The 20,009-nt window shown below is 30.2% G+C and overlaps 1 protein-coding gene across 2 annotated transcripts in view; it reads right to left on the bottom strand.

Annotated features, from left to right (window-relative positions):
* LOC142318252 (salivary endonuclease-like) overlaps nucleotides 1–20,009 on the bottom strand; it is a 77,406-nt gene that overhangs the window by 34,369 nt on the left and 23,028 nt on the right. Inside the window, exons 3-4 of one of the 2 annotated variants that reach the window (XM_075354817.1) lie at nucleotides 11,166–11,521; nucleotides 3,856–3,957 (exon numbers count right to left, since the gene is read on the bottom strand). In XM_075354817.1, the coding sequence (XP_075210932.1) occupies nucleotides 3,856–3,957; nucleotides 11,166–11,521 (458 nt within the window). The remainder of the gene's footprint in view (nucleotides 1–3,855; nucleotides 3,958–11,165; nucleotides 11,522–20,009) is intronic. The other variant, XM_075354818.1, reaches the window with a different exon arrangement.

Below are 20,009 nucleotides of genomic sequence, written 5' to 3'. Positions count from 1 at the left end.
TAGTAAATATCTGACAAGTGAGCGGTTGGGACACATAAGCCGGTGGTGTATGACACCATACTTAGTCCGGTCACACTGTTAGGTAAGCTCTAGGAGGTATTTAGGACACTGGTCACTAAACTGTTCGGGGCTCAATAGCCATTTGTGGCAGAGAGATTTGGTCTTATGTTTTAGTACGACAGAATGGGGTGGTGACAGGAGAAATACCAAGCAAACCAACACAGACCCATGCACGGTTGTCTGCATCAAATGTCAGGGAAATCATTCATCAAGATCTAGAAATTGTCCAATGTATAAAGATGAGCAATCCAAAATATAAAAATAAGCAATCCATAATAAGCAATCCAAAAGATTAAGACTACTCAAAAGGTGAGCTACATAAAAGCGAAAAAAATTGTAAAAAATAAATTGCCAACAACAATGTCATATGCACAAACTGTGTTATCTCCCAGCTTCCTTCAATGCAAATGATATGATTGCAGAACTGTCTCCAGGGCTAGCAGATATGGTTGAACATATCGTGGTTAACAAACTTAGAAATTGCCCAACCAGAGAGAGTAGCTAAAAATGAGAGAAGAAAACACCAGCTGTCAAGGTAAAGAGTTCATCTCCTTTGAGAAATGAAGACATTATCATTGAAGACAGACAGTGAATGCAAGCAAGAAGCCTGAACAAAAAGTCAAAATTACTAAAATCCCTGTACAGGGAAGTGACAACATTTTCTAAGTTAAAATCTTAGAAACAGAAAATTAAGAAAAAACAAAAATGGAGCCCCCAAAATCTCAGAGGTCTTTAACAGAGAGGATGAGAACTTTGGATGCCCAACATGTTCTAGCAGTGAGTGCATCCAGTTTGGACTGTGATGTACTTCTCACCATGCCACAGCAACTGGTGTCATCTGATGCTGGCAGTAGGAGATCCTCCACGATTTCTGCCAGGGGAACTGAAGGATCGATTCAGAGGCCTCAAATACTTCAGAATTTGACATGAAGGCTTTCAGAAAGATGGAGAAGAGGAATAAAAAAGGATGGTCTAAGGGAAAACCTAGGCGACAGGCATTAAGATGAAGCTCGTTTCATATGCCTTGACAAATTTTAACCAATGGATGAATATTTTAACTTTTGTGTGACATTATTTTTAATCTTTTATTATTATGATTTGATATGTATTTCTTGATGTTTTATTATAAGTGCTCTGTGTGATGTTAAATGGCAAGGGCCTTTTACACCCTTGTCATATTGTGTTTAATAGACTTTACAATGAGTGGTTTAATTTTTACACAGAGAATTTTTGTTTTCACAGTTTGACCAAATTTTGTAAGAAATTACTAGAAGGATTTTAAAAAACAAGGGCCTTTACACCCTTCTTATGTTGTTTTTTTCGGGTTTTAACAACCATTGACAAGTCTATCTTTAAACACTCCTTTTGACAAGACTACTCCTTGATTATGTCACCTGTGCTCTGTTTTTGGGGAGGAAAAGATACTTTTTCTACTTTTTCTACTTTTTCTTTTTTTTTTTTATGTGGAAGGGTCTAATGGCTGTAGCCGTCGATGCCCCTAAAACTTCAAAGATAGAAAAATAATAATAATCCTAGGTGAGATGGTACCATATACTGCATCCCTCTCAACTTAATGGATACCTGCAATTTTTCAGGAAGTAGTATCCTGATAATAGTGGGGTATAAAATATGGTAAAATGCCAATGGCAAAAGTCATATTCAATAAGTATTACCTGTAAATCACCAAAATTATAAATTCAGCCAGTAGTTCTCTAGATGCTGAAAAAAATCTAATTTTTAATCAATAAATGCCAAGAATTGAGAAAAGCTTTCCAAGACAAAGGCCTGAAGTAAGTCAGATTGGGATATGCGAGGAACAATCTGAACATTGAATGTCTGGTCTTTGCAGATGATCCTGCCCTCTTGGCAGAAGATATAGAAATGGTGGAACAACAACTAAATGTTAACAAGTTTGAACCAAACTTGTTAAAAAAATGTGATGGTTTTAAAAGACAGACGGGGGCTTAGGAAAAAAATCTTAGAATTCAAAAGGGATCCAGAAGGAGAAGAAAGAATTCACTAGCCTAAAGTAGTCAGAAGAAAGAAGGAAGCTGCAAGTGAAAGAAAGAAGGAGTATTGGAGAGTTAAAAAACTAGCCAGAAATTAACTATTCTATATGGTTCTACTGTGACCACTGACCAAAACAAAATGCTGAGTAATTACCAATTCAATTCACATGAATCCAGAGTATTTTCTCTCCAAGTTTTGAGACCTGACTCGAGTTCTTCATAAAAAAAAAGTCTTGTGGCAAATTTTAACTAAAACAATAGCAGGCTATCCAAAGGGAGTCTAAGTTTAAAAATGACATACTTAACGTCATATAAGATTAGTACATGACCATATATATTTGTTACTCATAATGTTATATGCCTATAATGTTAATCAACCATCTAGAATAATTAATGTAATTGATAAATCATAAATAAATGAAATGTTTTCCAAAGTCAAAGTCTAGTTCTGTTATCATTTTGAAAAATATGCCTGTCTGAATCAGTAGATTACTCCATTGCCAATCCACTTGTTTAGAATATTATTTTAATACTGATTTACAGAATTTATGCTTCTTAACAAACGGTTAAGTGTTGTTATTAGTAAATGAAGCTTTAACATGCTGTAGAATTTATATGAGGTAATGATAAACAAAATACTGACATTTATTTTACAACTACTTGATGATAGTTATACATGAAAGAACTACAATGATGATTGAAAACAACAATATTAGAAAATTAAAATGTGCTTCAAATTTTTACACTTGTATACCTCATTCGCTTCACTCTCTGGTCTAATTAATTCATAAATGCATACATTTTTATTGTTAAAAATGAATTCAAGGTTGAAATATTTTTCTCTTGCTCATTTGTAAAAAAAATTTTAAAATGAAAATTTTTGACTGGTAAATCTGTTTTATGAACTCTGATTATGGGTGTGTTTTAAATGGTATATTATTAGTATTGATATATGTACTAACTGATTTTTCCACTTTATTAATCATAATTTATTATAAAATAATACATCACATTTTATAGCATTAAAACAATAATAAATTTGCAATTACCTTTCCTCTGTTATCTAAATTAAATATTTTCCAAAAATATTGCTTCTTTTTTACACGAAGTACAAGTAAGAAGATCATATAGTAAAGAAACCTTTTGTCTAATTTTGCATTTCCATCTGAATCTTTATTTCAAAACTAAGACAAATTTAATTTTATTTAGTGTCGATTTCAACATAAAACCAACACATATTTTAATGAAGTTTTGAGAGAATAAATTATTTATATGAGGATGAAAATGACTCAATCAGTTTCCTGACCTAAGTGGAATGAGTTTATGATAATGTACAAAAAGATTTAAGTCTATGCAAGTAATGAAAATGGAACTTGAAAGAGGAAAAGCTAATAGAGATCAAGCAGAAAATGAAGAAATTATATAAAAGAAGGTTTTAAAGAAAATAGTCTCATACAGAAGAGATTGACAAGGTAGGTGAGGACAGCAAACCCATTTATTTTTAAACACAGAAAAAGCTACAAACATAAAAAATAAAAAAATGTTAATCAAAAGATTTAAGACATTAAAACAAATTTTAAGCTGCATCTGATAACTAATTGCAAAGCTGTTTTTGGTAAATGAATCATTAACATGCTTCAGAATTTAAATTAAATAATGATAAACAAAATACTGACATTTATTTTACAACTTCATGATAACAGTTATGCATCTAAGAGCCACAATGGTGATTGAAAGCAACAGCATTAGAAAAACTAAAATGAGTTTCAGATTTTTACACTTTTACCTCATTTCCTTCACTCTCTGGTCTAATTAAATGCCAAATATATGTTGCCATCTTCCAAATATTCATCCAAGTCATTTCATATGTAATTGATTCACTTGGACTCTGCAATCAAAACTCTTTTAAACATATTTTTGAGCCGCGTTACTTAATCTTCCATAAAACATCATTAATTTGAAAACTACAGAATGTATGATTATTGCATCACATTCAATACTTCAATTTAATTTTTTTTACAAATTAACCTCTATCACATCACTATTTTTTATTTTCATTTCAAGATTCTAGTAAAAATTTATTATCCACTGATAACTTTCTTAAAGGCCAAAACCCTTCATGTTCAAAATAAAAGTAAGAAAAGCCCTTGGTGTTAAAAAAAAATTGCTTAATTGATTTGATATTTCAGAGAATAGTAAAGAAGTATTAGGCAAGACTAAATATGAGTAAAGTTATTAAAGTAAGATTTTTTTTTTATTTTGACATAATTTTCAAGTCACTTAAACTTGGATTTTCCAAAAATTGCTCATAAACTATGAATTTTCCTTTCTATAAAACAAAGTGAACCTACATAAATAAATATGGCCTATAATAAGTGATGAACCTGTATAAATAAATATGTTTTATAAATTTTATATACCTATAAATATTAAATACATGTTTATAAATAAACCTACAACATAATTTTTTGAATGCCTTACATTAAATATATGAATGGTTTTAATGATACTATTTTTTTTATGATTCAAAGAAGTGCCGCACTTGGCCATCAAGTTTCACTGTGTTCACTGAAGATCTTCATCTTTAGTACAGTAGTTTACTTATAATTATAGTTGTAGTTGAATGACCTAATAGATTATTTCAGAAAAATTATAAAGCACAAATTATTTTTTTACTTAATAAACTTGTATCATCAATTTCACAATGCAAATTAATTAAAAACTTATTTAGTAGATCATTTTGAAAAACAACTGATTACTGTTTTCATTAATACGTAAACCATTTTTATATCTTAACCCATTCTTATAATAATACTATTCCATAAATATGTAGATGTCTGCTAAGTCATTACAAAAAAAAATCTAATATCACTGATTTTCTAAGTTGTCCTCAAAAAACTGAATTTTTAAAAAAAGAATGGTTAGAATATATCAGTATTTCAGTTATGTAGATGATTTGAGGTAAGAGCTTTCAAAGCTCTCTAACAGTTAGTTTCTACATTTCTTTCATTATAGAATTCATTTAAAATATAATAATTAATCAGTTTAAAATAAACAGAATTTCAATTTTTCTAATGAAGAGTGACCTAGATACCTGGTGGATGAAGGAATTCAAAATTTTTATCATTAAACTTTTACGGGCCTCTAAAATCACACCTTTAAAAAGAACTGTTATTTCAATATTTCAATATTTTTATTAAATAAGGTTACAGACTCTAAGAGTCATATGATTTATGGGACTAGTAGGAATGGAATATTAGAGAAGATGGAAACAAAGTGGCTAATCTTCTTCAATCAATACCATTCAGTTTCTTGTTCACCCTTGAAGGTAAAATGCAATTTGATAAAGAATGGTTTAATATCAAGATATTCAAATTTATTGTGTGTTAAGGGGTAGTAGTGAATATAGAGGTTGGAGAAAAGTGCTCTGAACTTGTTTGACACAATAAAATTCTTTACTTCTACTTGAAGATATAAGTATTATATGTTTCAAAGAAAAGCATAGTCCATATATTACTGTATTAAAAATGTTGTAATTTACGAGAGGTCAGGGATTTAGGAAAACTGACGGTTCAAATGACCCCAATAGATTTCTTAATAACACCAAATTGCAGAATGTTTTTTTTTAAATTAAAATTTGAATTGAATTTTGCTCAATCTCAAATACATGTTTTTATTTTTTAATTGACTATTAATCAAATCATCATGAAGGCGTTCTATGGAGAATGGGAATTACAGGGCGAGGTTGGAGTGTCTACATAATTACTAAACAGCCTATGCAGAATTAGTATGATTTTAATTAACAAATAAATTTTTCCAATTGTTTCAGTAGTTTCTGAGATTTCATCAGACAAGCAAAAATCTACTCTGATGTCTTTAAAACAGACTTGCAGAAGTATTCATCTTCACCCAGTTGATTTATGGTACATCTTCACCTATGTATTACCGTGGTTTATTGAGTAGATTTTAAGCAAAATTAATAAATATTGCTTTAATTTATATTTTGGGAATAATTCTCACAAAAAATAATAGATGAGACTTAAGTACGAGTACATAACATGATATTTATTAATTTTTCTTATGTATTGGAGTTTTTTGTCGTAATTGAGAAAATTATTTCCTTTAGAATTTTTCAAATTTTATTTCCTTTAATGTTTTGATTTAAATTTTTTTATAATAAAAATTCTGAGAAACAAAATCATTTCAAAATTGTTTCTTTAAATAGGGAGAGTAAATGCTGTAGTTGAAGCTTCAATAAATGTTTCTACCAAGTTTTTTATTCTTTATCAACAATTTTTGAAAATAATTCAAATATCATATTACTTGTATTTAGTTAGTTTTGTGTTGTAATTAATTGATAATTGAAGGACTAGAGGGTCTAGAAATAGAGCCTCTAAAGACTAAAAACTCTTTGAATCCACTTGTTTCTTGTTTTGCCTTCAAGGAAGTACATAATCATAATTTGAAAAAAAATCGTTTGAGTAGTATTTCATTTTGTTATTTTAAGGGAGTTGTAGAAAAAGATGCCAAAGCACCAAAGGAGTATTTAAATGATGTACAGTACTACAAAGTTCTTTCTGGACCCCAGAAGCAAAAGAACATTTTGTAAAAAAGTTAGAATATGATTAATTTCAATTTTTGATAATTAAAGTAGCTAAGGGAACAGAGACCCTGATGGGAAAGAAGGCTTGAATGTTTTTATCACAATTTGCTTTTAGTTTTTCTTGAAAGGAAAACACATTTTGAAAAAAAAAGTATTTTGAATGTTCCATAATTTCAGATTTTTTAATTGATGTAAATAGATGGTCTGAGCAGTATTGAGAGCCTGACATCAACAATGCCATTAACTTTTCATTTGTTTCTGAAGTACAACATATATAATATCCTAATATTTCTATTTGTGTTAATAAAAGGATGCCAGGAGTGTAAGATATCTGGGAGTGAAAGGAAGCTGAAACTATGACAGCAAGCGCTTTATATCGTCCTCAGAGATAGATCACTTATTAAAAACTACATTTTGAAATCTTGCAATATTTCAGTTTTTGTAAATTGTGTAGATTGGACTATTAAGTTTGATGGCTATGAAGAGATGTGAGCTAAACCTCTTCACCTCTTCAGTACCATTAATATTTTAACTTGGTTAAGAAGTTAAAACATCTCCCAGAAGGAAAAATGTGTTCTGGAAGATAATGGTTTGAACATCACAATATTTCAAATTGTGATAACTTTAGAGTATAGGCTTAACTACAGAAAGTTCTTGAAAGTTTTTAGTATCAACATTCTTAAATGTTTTCTTGAATGTATAGAAGTGTTTGAAAAAAATAACAATTTTGTCCCTACATTAAAATATTTCATTTTTCTTTATTAAGGAATTTTTCTTTTTGGATAACAATGGTTGTTTTTTTTCAAGGGGTAAGAATGAAAAAGGCCTTTTGAATATTAAGAAAATAAATTTTTCATGAAAGAAAGTATGGTTATTTGTAGTTTCCCAATCATTTTCTGATAATGCAGACCTTAATTTTTCACTTATTGTTAACCCTTTTATAGAAATAAAAAAAATCATAATTAGATTGTTTATTTCCACTTTTAAAAGATACTTCCTCACTTTGACAGTTAAAAAAACAATGTAATAAAATTATCTTTAGATAAGTTTTACTTTCTTGTATGAAGTAAAGGGAGTATTATGATTGCGAAAAATTTTGGTTTTCAGATTTCACCAGAAATATCCAATTTGACCATCCCTGAATCCATTTTGACTAGTTTCAGTGTGACGTCTGTACATACAACCGTATGTGCATATGTATATCGCATGACACAAAAACGATTACTCATAGGATGTTGAAATTTTGGATTTAGGACTGTTGTAACATCTAGTTGTGCACCTCTCCTTTTGATTGTAATTGACTGAACCAAAAGTGTCCAAAAAAGCCCAAAATCAAAAAGAAATATGGATTTTGCACTTTTCTTAACTCCACTAATAAGCCCTCGTTAAAAGCTTTTCAATGATATATGATAAGTGGTACTTGTTTTCATTGGCTCCAGAGTTATAGCCAAATGAAATTTTAATTAATGGAATATTTGGATCTTACAAGGGAACGGCACATCGGTTCGTATCAGATTTCATCTCCTTTTTTTAATTTAAATATATTGATTTATTAATAATTAATAAACTCTGATTGTAAAAGAGGTTTTACAATAAATAATAATTCAATAATAAGAATAGAAAAAATGAAAAAAGTATCAGAAGTTATTAACTAAATAAAATTTTATGAAATTTTCATTTTAAAAAAATGTGTTTATCGAATTTAATACGTGTACAAGGAAGTCATGTACTGTAAATTTATCAGATTTTTTCCTATTATTATAATTATCATATCTTTTATATATATATATATGTAAATGAATGTTTTATTCAGCCTGTATGCGTTCCTATACCATTCATCCGACTGCGATGAAACTTTGGTGAGTTTTGTGCGCACGCCCTCGAAGGTTCTGAATTAGTTTTTACCCGGTAGGTGGCACTGGGGTCGAGATATTTTGAAAAATTGTATTTATGGTACAATTGGGCTCATATTCAAAATATGTGTTACTTACATGGAAAGAAGTATATCTGCAATAATGGACCCGCTCAATGGCACTGGGGTTGAGATATTTGGAAAAATTGCTTTTATGGTCTGATTTGGCTCATATGTTCAGAAAATATATTAGTTGAGTGAAAAGAAATATTTTTCAAAAAATGGAAAAAGGGAAATAGGGAGAAAGGAAGAAGAAGAGAAGGGAAAAAGGGAAGAAGGAAAACAAGGAAAGGTTAAATAATTTTGTGAAGTTCAGCAATGTTCAGTTGTTTAATGTTTTAATAAACTTTCATTTGTGTTAATTTAATCTATATATATATACTCAAATCTAGTAATGGAGAAGCATTGCTGGGCCAACTAGAATTATATAAAATATTATCAATATGAGTAAAAGAGGAAAGTGAAATTCTCATTAGTTGGACTCAGTTGCTGCAAGATTCAAATTGTTTAGGAAGTTAATATTTAATTACTTTATACTTTGATAATGAATTTACTTGGAGTTCTAAAAATACTTTTTAATATTTAGAAAAAATCTCAAAAAACTAGTTGATTTTTAAACAGATACCAAAATCTGATTTAAACTAGGACATTGAAGTGCAAAAAATTTGTGATTAATTCCACTGATCAATACAGAGTAACATTGAACTTTATCAGAAAGGAATTCTTTAACTAAAATTGAGACTCAGCAATTTTTTATGAAGCCTAATTCTACAAAAAGGTTTGAATCTAGTCTGCTACGATTTCTGTTGCCCACGTCACATTAGCTAATGTCAGTTTGGCAATTGATGACAATTCCTGCAACCAAGCCTTATCTATTAATCACCCAAAAAAACAATAGAGATGTATTTTTTCAAGAGTCAACATCTCCACAACTCTCTTCAGAGGATTCATTTCCATTCTTACTTTCCCAACATCAAGGTCATTGTGATTAATGGTCTTAGTCAAAACCTCCTCCCTGACATCATAACCCAACACCTTGTACTCATATCAGAGACCTTCATGCAGATAAATAAAAACAAACAAACTGAAAGAAAGGGTGAATTGTTGATTAAAAATCATAAAATACTTATTAGTAAATAAGAAGCACTCAAATCATAAAAAAACAATATGTTTGAATAACAATTTTAGAAATAATAATAAGTAAAAATAAAACAAAATGTTTTAAATGAATGTTTAACTGAACTATGAAATTAGCTGTTGTAGATAATATTTTAGATAAATAGTACTGGTTTTATAAAAATGACTATTTTTAAAACAAGTTCTCAGATAAAAATTCTGTTGTACCATCTACTATCTAGATTTTATTTTGATTTAGATCATACACAGACCAGCTAATCAACCTACTTACTAATCCAAAATGGTTCTTTTCCTGCAAATTAACTTTTTCAGCAACTTCTAATAAAGAAGCAGAGTTTATCCAAAATAGGAATATTTATATTTCATACATTTCATTGTCTATATAATCATTGTCATTGTTAGACATTTTTTCTACAAATTAAAGTAGTATTTTTCCATTCAATCTATCATGTAAAACTGTATGTTATTTGAAAAAAAAAACAAAAGTATTTTTAAATTTTGAAAAAATTTTTTTTTTTTTTAATTTAATTAAGACTTGTTTTATAATTGCTTTTGATTTTAAAACTGAATTTCTGTAAGATTTTGCCTTTTCATCAAAAGTTGCAAAATTTCACACCATGGTTACTAGAAGCCAAAAGAAAAGGATGGACCTATTGGAAAACTTCTAACAACAGACAGAGAAAGCAAACCTTAATTTAAGTTCACAACATAAAAATATATAGTCACACAAACAGTACACTGTTTACCATAAAAGTCTTTGGTAAGCTGACATTAACAACATGTGATAAGGTGAATAGTAAATAGTAAAATAGGGGGAAAAAATAATAAAATAGTAAAATAGGTGAATAGTAAATATAAAAAGGGAATAGTAAATCTGCACATGAACAGTATTGAACTATGAGTAGAGAGTCCATTATCTTCCAAACAGAAGGATAGATCAAGGATGTTTTGTAGTACACTTTACTATCACTTATTATTAAATAGGAAAAATAATATTTTTTCCTGTATATAAATGATTCATACATATAAATTTTCATTGTGATTCTTTACATGTAGGAAAAAACTTATTTAATGTTAAAGACTTTTTTATATTGAAGCAGTTCATTAACGCTTTAGTTTTGGAAACTGGTCAACACTTTTAATGTTATTCTATACTCTCGTGTTTCAGAACTTCTAAATTTTATTTCAAAAATCTAACAAAAATTCTTTCACACTAATATATTTTATATTTAATGCACACTTTTTTTAATAATAATTCTATCATAAAAATAATTAAAAATTATACCAGAAATTTTTTTGAGAACTGAATTAAGCTGATTTGTTGATGATCGATTATCAATTACTTATTAATTGCTTAAAATACTCAACTACATTACACACCCAACTCCAAAACATAGTATGTTATATATTCTAATAGAAATAAATTTCTTTACTTAAATCTTACTTGAAATCCAATTCTTAATTCATTTCCATTATTACATCCACAGCTCTCACTGGTAATTTGAAGAATCCCCTGTACTGGATTTTCACATTCCAGCTGGTATGTTGGAAACTGTCTGTTCTCAATATTAAGCATCACACCACCAGCGCATCTAGATAATGTTGCCTCCGCTCCACTTACTGTCAACCGATTGTTCTTACCAGGACATGCTAACACTAACTGCTGACCCTCATGAAGGGTCATTACTCCATCTTCACCAATCATATGTGGCATTAGCAGCTCAAGATAGTCACCATTCTGCACAAAATATAATGGTTCATGTTTCTTCGGTAGGTCTCGATGTAAACTGAGTACACATTCTGAAGTAAAAAAATTATGTTGTATTAAAACTTTTTATGCAGATAATAATGTAAAATTATCTTTGTCAGTATTCTTATGATTACAGATTCAATATAAAATGTAGTAATTACAATAAACAACAGATTAATTTTTAATTCTTGTGTAATCATCAATGCAATTTGATATAATTTTTAATGTAGATTATAAAGGATAATAAATAGCATTACCATATAGAACACCTCTTACATTAATGTGGTAATTTGCTACAAGATGAAATAATGAATCATAAATTGTAAAAAATAATTTAAACTGCATAATTTTAGAGAATTTAAAGAATATTAAAAAAAACAATGTTCTTTTATTTAAAATATATTTTACAGTAATGTATTAATTTCTATTAATACTTAAATTGGATAAACACTAAAATTTTGTTCTGGTATATAGTCATGAAAAGAATATTTTTTCATTGAAATCAATAAATGATTTAGTTTGAATAATGTGTTAAATAAATAAATCTTGTATTCTGATCTACATAATAATACATTCTACACATCATATCAGGAATAGGTAGATTTGTTACTCCACAGATAATAAAAAAGAACTGCTGGAGCATTTTCCCAGATGGATCAAGGGAAACCACAGTAAAACTTTGATCAGAACTTCATCACAAAATACTCAATTAATATAAAACAATAAATAGCCTTAAAATAGAGTCTAGTCAGCTAGGGTATATAAACCCCAACAGAAGGTTCCTGGTCCTCCAGGTTGGGGGTTGTATGTGGAGTCTGTGCTCCAAAACGGAAAAAAAAAACATTGCTCCAAATGTTGGATAGGATTACAGCTAATAGAGATGGGAATGAATACAAAAAAAAAAAATTGGAAGTGGAAATACACCTTTAATGTAGCAACATAGAATGTACACACTATGCTTAAAGGAGAAAATGTAATTGAGTTAGGTAACAAGGTGAGGAAATGTTTGATTTCGACATATCAGGAGTGCAAGTAATAACCCACCGGGTTGGTCAAGTGGTGAACGCGTCTTCCCAAATCAGCTGATTTGGAAGTCGAGAGTTCTAGCGTTCAAGTCCTTGTAAAGACAGATATTTTTACACGGATTTGAATACTAGATCATGGATACCGGTGTTCTTTGGTGGTTGGGTTTCAATTAACCACACATCTCAGGAATGGTCGAACTGAGACTGTGCAAGACTACACTTCATTTACACTCATACACATCATCCTCATTCATCCTCTGAAGTATTATTTGAAAGGTAGTTACCGGAGGCTAAACAGGAAAAAGAAAAGAAAGTAGTGCAAGTAATAAGATTGTGAGGAAGTGGGAGAATAGACAAGAGGACAGTCTGGTATGTATAGTGCTCCTGAATTGAGAGCAGGATGATATAGAAGTACAATTTTTATTAGTAATCAGAATGTTCGAACCAATACATGAAAAATAAAGTTCAAGATTAAACTTAAAAGTCGTTTTAGAAGTGTTAGTGTGGTGTCTGCTTATGCACACATTGAGGAACCTGTGGAGAAGGGAAAATAATGCATTTTATAAAATATAAACAATGAGAGTTCAGCTTACCAACAATTATAAAATGTTTAAATTTATTCAACTGCTTCCGGACCTTCGTCCATCCTCAGGAATATATAACTGATTTCTTAATTTATATTTATAATTAATCATAAACAGTTTTGGAGCAGATGTGGTCAATACTACAGATATTGAATTTAATTACAAAGAAATTAACATTATTAAGCACACATAAAATTTAATATACCAATGTTAAATAAGAATAAAATTATCAAAAATACCATTATAGATGTGAAAAATAATGTATTTAAAATTGATAACTTAGATAATAAAAATAAATTAAGAAATCAGTTTGTTAATGCAATTGATAATATTAAAAATAATAAAAATCTAAATCATAATTATAAACAGACCAATAAAAATTATATACAGAAATACAAAAAACAAATTAAAAGAAAGTGGATTTATAGTTAAATCCATTAAAACCAACACTCCTGTTATTATTAATAACAATTTATATATTAACAAATTTATAGAGATTAACAAATCTAAAGAAACAAAAAATCCCATTAATAAAATAAAAAAAGAAATCATTTCTAACATTAAAAAATGCAAATACATTTTCAAGGATGAATACATTAAACAAAGTTTTAATTAACTAATACCAATGCCCCAGTATTGGAGCACTACCCAAGATTCATAAAGCAGACATGCCCGTAACACCTGTTATAAATTGTATTAACTCACCCATTTATCAGTTAGTAAATTCCTATCAAATATGTTAAAAGAATACATTAAAATTGAAAACAAATATAATTAAAAAAGTATCTATGAATTAATAAATGAAATTGATAATATAAACATAAATAAGACAACAAAACTTGATGTAAACACTTGAAACACAAAACACTTGATGTAAAAGATGTGTAGGCAAACAATTATTGACACTATTAAAATGATAAATATAATTAATAACAATTTAACCAAATTAAAATAAATAGTAATATAATATATGAAATAATAAATTTATTAAAATTATGTATTAAATATAATTATTTTAAATTTAATAAATGTTATCAACAAGAAAAAGATCTCACAATGGGATCTCACCCCATTCCGCTATTATGGCAAACATCATTATGGATAAATTAGAAAACACTATTCTACCTGGTATTATTAACAAACACCAAATTATATTATACAAAAGGTATGTAGATGACATATTAATTATTTATAATCAGCAAATTAATAATGAAGACGATACAATAATTAAAGAAATGAACGCTTTAGATGATAGTGTTAAATTTACTTTAAACCGGGAAAATAACATAATATTAATTATTTGGATATAAAAATTTTAATAATAATAAATTTGACATTAACTTATACAGAAAGCCAACAAAACAAGATAATTCCTTTCATCCTTGAAGTAAAAAATTCTGATGTGGACACCACATGAGTTCCTTGTATACCTACTAAATTACATATATTCACTTTCTGCCGCACTTCATTTAAACAATTATGTAAAAGTAAATTCCTGGGAGAAATATAGTCAATCAGATCAATCCACATCCTAGTATTCTAAAACGATTTGACTTCAGTAGAAAACATAAGAAATTTGGGTAAGGGTCCAAATTGAAATTCAGACCACTATCAATTTAAAATTACTGTTTATGAAGTGATTTCTGTTAATGAAAGCATAAGAGGACAAAAAAGATTTTAATGAAATATTGATATTTTTAAGGATGATTGAAAGACATTAATGTACCAGTTTGCAGTCAAGGAAAAATTGATCATGTTATGCAAGACATTTGGATGGAGCAAGATATTGATGGGATGTGGGATGTTATGATAAATGCAGTCGTAGATGTGACTAAGCACACTATCAGAGAAGCAAAAAAGGGAAGAAATATAGAATGTTTGGTTGATAAGTGTAGATAGGTAATAGCAAGAATGGAAAAGACTAAGCAAAGCATACAACGAAGGAAAGTAGAAAAAAGGCTGATAAACTGTTGAGTAAGAAGAAGAGGGAGAACATACAGAAAAACTAGACAATATTGAGTTTTTTAAAAATAAAATAAAAATAAGTTTTTTAAAGTTTTAAAGATGAAATAAAAAGTTTTTACTAGCAATAAAATTAATGAATAATGGCTAACAACCAAAGTCTAATATTTGTAAAGATAAAACTGGAAACATCTTGTCTGTGGAGGGGGTTATTATGAACAATGGGTTAAATATTATGAAGAAAGTTTCAAAGGAAATGTGAACATGAAGATGAGAAGAGGGAACCACAATATCATTCAATAGAAATAGAAGTAGTAGAGCCTGTGCTAGAAGAAGTAAAGGAAGTGGTTGTGAAGTAAAGAAACAGGAAGGCTTCTTGGGAGGATTATGTATCTTCTTCGGAAATATGGAAAAATGGTGGTGATAAACTTATAGAACAGTTTCTATGTTGACAGACGATTTTTTTCTTAAAACCATTGCTGAAGTTAGTCAATGCATTATGCTTTTCAAGAATTATTAAAAGTTTACTTTTCATAATTTTTTCAAACACATTTTCGAGAATATGCACATTTTGAAACTGACCTGTAATTTTTTTTAAGTTATTGCCGAATCCTTGTTAAAGAGAGGATTAGAAACAGAATTCTTAATGTAGCTGCAAAATTGTTCTTGAAAGATTTGTTAATTAAATTTTTAAGTGAGATGATATTACTACTTCTTTTAAAATACTCACAGATATTTCATCAATACCAACTGAATGTTTGTGTTTAAAATACAAGTTTCAACTTTCTGACTACCAGTGTGAAATAAAAATACTAATACAATTAAAACATTCAAGGTGGATGACTTTGTTTGAAATGGATGAATGTTATTGTTATTTGAAATACTAAAAAAGAATTTATTAATTCCTTTCTGTACATGAATTGGGGAAAGGTAGAGGAAGTTATGATCCCTTTCATACTTTTACTGAAGTTATCTGATCCTTCTTATTTCCTAATCCATTTTTACTTTTCATAACTTCCATGTAGTTTTATTGTTTGATTTAGATATTAAATTATTGTAATATAATCTTACACTATTACGAATAACTTTCGCTTAGATTCTTTGTAATTTTTCAGATAATTTTGAAAGTTACCAGAGATACGAGTATTACATTTAGACATTTAATGGAAATGTCTTAGCATAAGATTTTACAATTCTTACACAAACATGTGTTTTTCTTTTTGTTTTTTAATTTTTCCTCTTTTACTAAAGAGCAAGCTAGAAAAAGTCCTTCTGAATAATGTTGAAAAGTGTTAAGTTCTTCATCAAAGCAAATTTTGTTATCACTTTTACAATTTGTTTTTGATAACAAGATTTCTTAAATTTCTAGCTGAATTTTTATTGTTCATCTTTTTAAATGAATAAATGCCTTCATTGTTTCAAAGCACTTTTCATTAAAAAAAGTGTTTTCAACATGAAAACTGAAAATTTTCAGCATGTTCATTAGGAAAATTTATAAAAATTCAGTTCATCCTTATAATTCTGGTTTGCCAATAGACAGAATACTTGGCTGCAAGTAAGTTATTGATTTTTCATTATTACTGAATGTGAAAATCATTTAAATAACATTAAAGCTTTGATTATTTTTACATCCAGTATATCATAGTGTAGTGTCATTTAGTGCAGCATATTAGGTGTATTGTATTTTCAATATTTACTTCATCTCATCAGTATTTGATCTTACTTTACCATTCTTGTTACAAAGGCTTGTATTGTTTGTTGCTACCAGTTCTCCGTTAGATCCCTTTGCTTCTACAACTTCACTACTGTCAAGCATTGTTCTTTTATCTGCCCTCAAGCTCTGTCACTTATTTCCTAATTTCCTTTTTAGCATTTTATATGGCCTTTTACTCTAATTAAAGCTGTTGCTTTTCCATTTTCTTCTCTCCTCTCTTTTCTCTTTTTCCATGTTTGGTTTGTCCATGGTTGGTCCCATATTCTGCTCTAAATCTACAACTTCTTTTATTCTCCCGTTTTACAGATTCTTTTATTCTTCCTATACAGACCTTTTCTTCATGTGATGTTGAAATGGTTCTCTAGAGCAGTGTTTCTCAACCTGGGATTTGCGATCCCCACAGGGGTTGCAGTAATATGAAAGGAGGATGCAAAATTAGCCTACAACTTTACACGCAAACAATAATGAAATCATTTATTATAAGCATTTTACTTACATTTATAAGTGCACATGTAAAGAAAATAAATTAATGAGATGGTTGTGTTTGTTTTTCATTTTAAAATTTCTCATACATCAATCTATATTAGAAACACACAAAAGCAGATTGTTTCAAATGATAAAAGATGATTCCTATATTTAGTTTTTAGTGCAACCATAGATGAAAAATTCTTTTCACAGAGGTAAGACCTGGCGAAAGGGATTGATATTTTCACTGCTTCTGTGACTAAATTTCCATGTTCACTTTGATGAGCAAACCCAAACATATCTAAATTCTTCAGATGTGAATTGTAGTTGTAATGTTTTATTGACAGACATTTTGGTGCACTGGTTGTGAATCTCAACAGGTAACTTAGCAGCTACAACATTTTCCTAAATGGATTCAATACCAATCTCTTTGAGAAATCATTTTTATCATCTGGGAATTATTCTGCCAGCTGAATTTTTAGCTCACACAAATGCATCTTCATCCTATCCAAACTGTGGTGAATGATAGTGTCTTCATCCAAATTTCTTATCTATATAATTGGAGTGAGAGGAAAATTTTTGTTTTGAAGGTGAATAATCCAGACATCAAGCTTCTTAATGAAAGCATGAACTTTGTCTGTCTTTAATAAAATGATTTTTTTATTAATTTTATTAATCCATTATTCCTCACAACTCCATTGAGGGCGTTCGCTCATTGCAATTTATACTTCACCACAGTTGTATTGTTTCTGGCATACGAGGTGTGTGAGAAAAGTAATGAGAAGGGTAACACTGCAAGCGATCTGGCAACGCTGTGTCTACCGGTCTGTGCTAGACCGGTTTGTTCATCCCTTCCACGTGCTCAGCACGAGTTTCAACTCCGTTCAGCCAACACATTATTTTTGACAACGCCATCAGTGAAGTTGTGTTTTTGTTGTGTTACGAAAATGGAGCATCGGAATTTATAGCAACGTTGTGCAATCGGGTTTTGTGTTAAACTTGGAGAATCCACGAGTGTGACCTTTGAAAAGTTGAAATAGGCCTGTGGGGAACATTGCTTATCAAGAGTACAAGTTTTCCTCAGGCACAAATCATTTTTGGAAGGCCGAGAACACGTTGAAGATCAACTTCGCTCAGGGAGACCTTCAACTTCAAAATCTGACGAAAACGTGTGAGGGTTTTTGTGAGATCAGACCGTCGTTTAACAATAAGGATAATGAGTGAACAGTTAAATTTAAACACTTTCACCGTAAATTAAATTTTGACAGACGATTTGGACATGCGAAAGGTTTGTGCGAAATTGGTCCCGAAAAAACTTCATAACGGAACAGAAGGACAATCGAAGAAACGTGTGCGTTGATCTTCTTGAGATGATTGACAATGACCAAGAATTTTTCAATCGTGTATCACAGGTAAATGAATCCTTGGTATTTGAGTACTATCATGAAACAAAGCGGCAAAGCGAAAAGTGGCACACTCCGTCATCTACTCGACCGAAAAATGTAGAATGAGCAAATCAAAGATCAAACCCATGCTGATTTGCTTTTTTGACAGTAGGGGTATCGTGAATAAAGAATTTGTCCTCCAGAACAAACTGTCAACCAAGTGTTTTGCAAAGCTGTCCTTGAAAGGCTCAGGAAAAGAGTGATTCGCGTGAGACCATTACAGGCAAGTGGATGCTTCATCATGAAAATGCCCGTCACACGACTATTTCCATCAGGGAATTTTTGACCTAAAAACGCCTTCCTACGGTTCCTCAACCTCCCTATTCACCTGATTTGAGTCCTTCTGACTTTTTCCTTTTTCCGAAATTGAAACATGTCTTAAAAGGACGTCATTTTGGAACTTTGGAGAACATTCAAAAGACTGAGACCGACCAGTTAAAAGCCATACCAGTTGAAGCCTTCCAGCGCTGCTACCAGGAATGGGAACAACGACTCCGCCGGTGTATAGCTGCCCAAAGGAACTACTTTGAATGTGATAATATTGTTGTTTGAAAAAAATTAAAACTTTGGTAAGTAAAAAGTCAGTCTCATTACTTTTCTCACACACCTCGTACACGATTGCCAGATCATCGACATAAACAGTTTTGCTGACTTTTGTTGGAATGGCTAATGTTAGTTTATTTATGGCGACGTGAACAAGATACCGCTTAACGGCGAGCCTTGTGGTATGCCATTTTCCAATTTTTCCTCTGATGAGTATCCATTGTTGACACGTACTTGAAAAGTTCGGTCGTTCATATAGTTGCTAAAATAATGAAAGCTGAGTTCACTAAGGGAACTTGGTATAAATTTCGTTGTTGCGAAGGCAAAATTTACTGGAACGGAATTACTGATATAGATGTCCCTCGGGGCATCTACATCGGTGGCATCTCACGAGGCCGGACTGAGCACTGTGGAATAAGAAGATGGGCAAGAAGATGACCTCCGTTAAAGCCACAACTGGTAAGGAACGCAGATGGTGGTGTAACGACCAGACACGCTACGAGGCGGGATCTTCTTCCCTCTGGAGGAAATCGAGAGAGTTGCTGAATAATAATGGCAGATTGCCGCGAATGCCCCTTTCATGTAATTGAAGCATTATTCCATAACGCCAGGTCATATCGAATGCCTTCTGCAGGTCGAAGAAGACTCCGACATAATGTTTTCTTGTGATGAAGCTGTTATATATCATATTCTTTAAATTAATCATTTGATCAGTAGTTGAATGGTATTACCGAATACCTGCTTGATGTGATGATAGAAGATTTTTTTCTAAAATCCAAACGAATCAATTATTTTACATT

The sequence above is a fragment of the Lycorma delicatula genome, chromosome 1, assembly GCF_047948215.1.
Source record: "Lycorma delicatula isolate Av1 chromosome 1, ASM4794821v1, whole genome shotgun sequence".
Classification (NCBI taxonomy): domain Eukaryota; kingdom Metazoa; phylum Arthropoda; class Insecta; order Hemiptera; family Fulgoridae; genus Lycorma; species Lycorma delicatula.
Note: the sequence above shows the minus strand (reverse complement) of the source record. Positions and strands in the feature narration are given on the sequence as shown.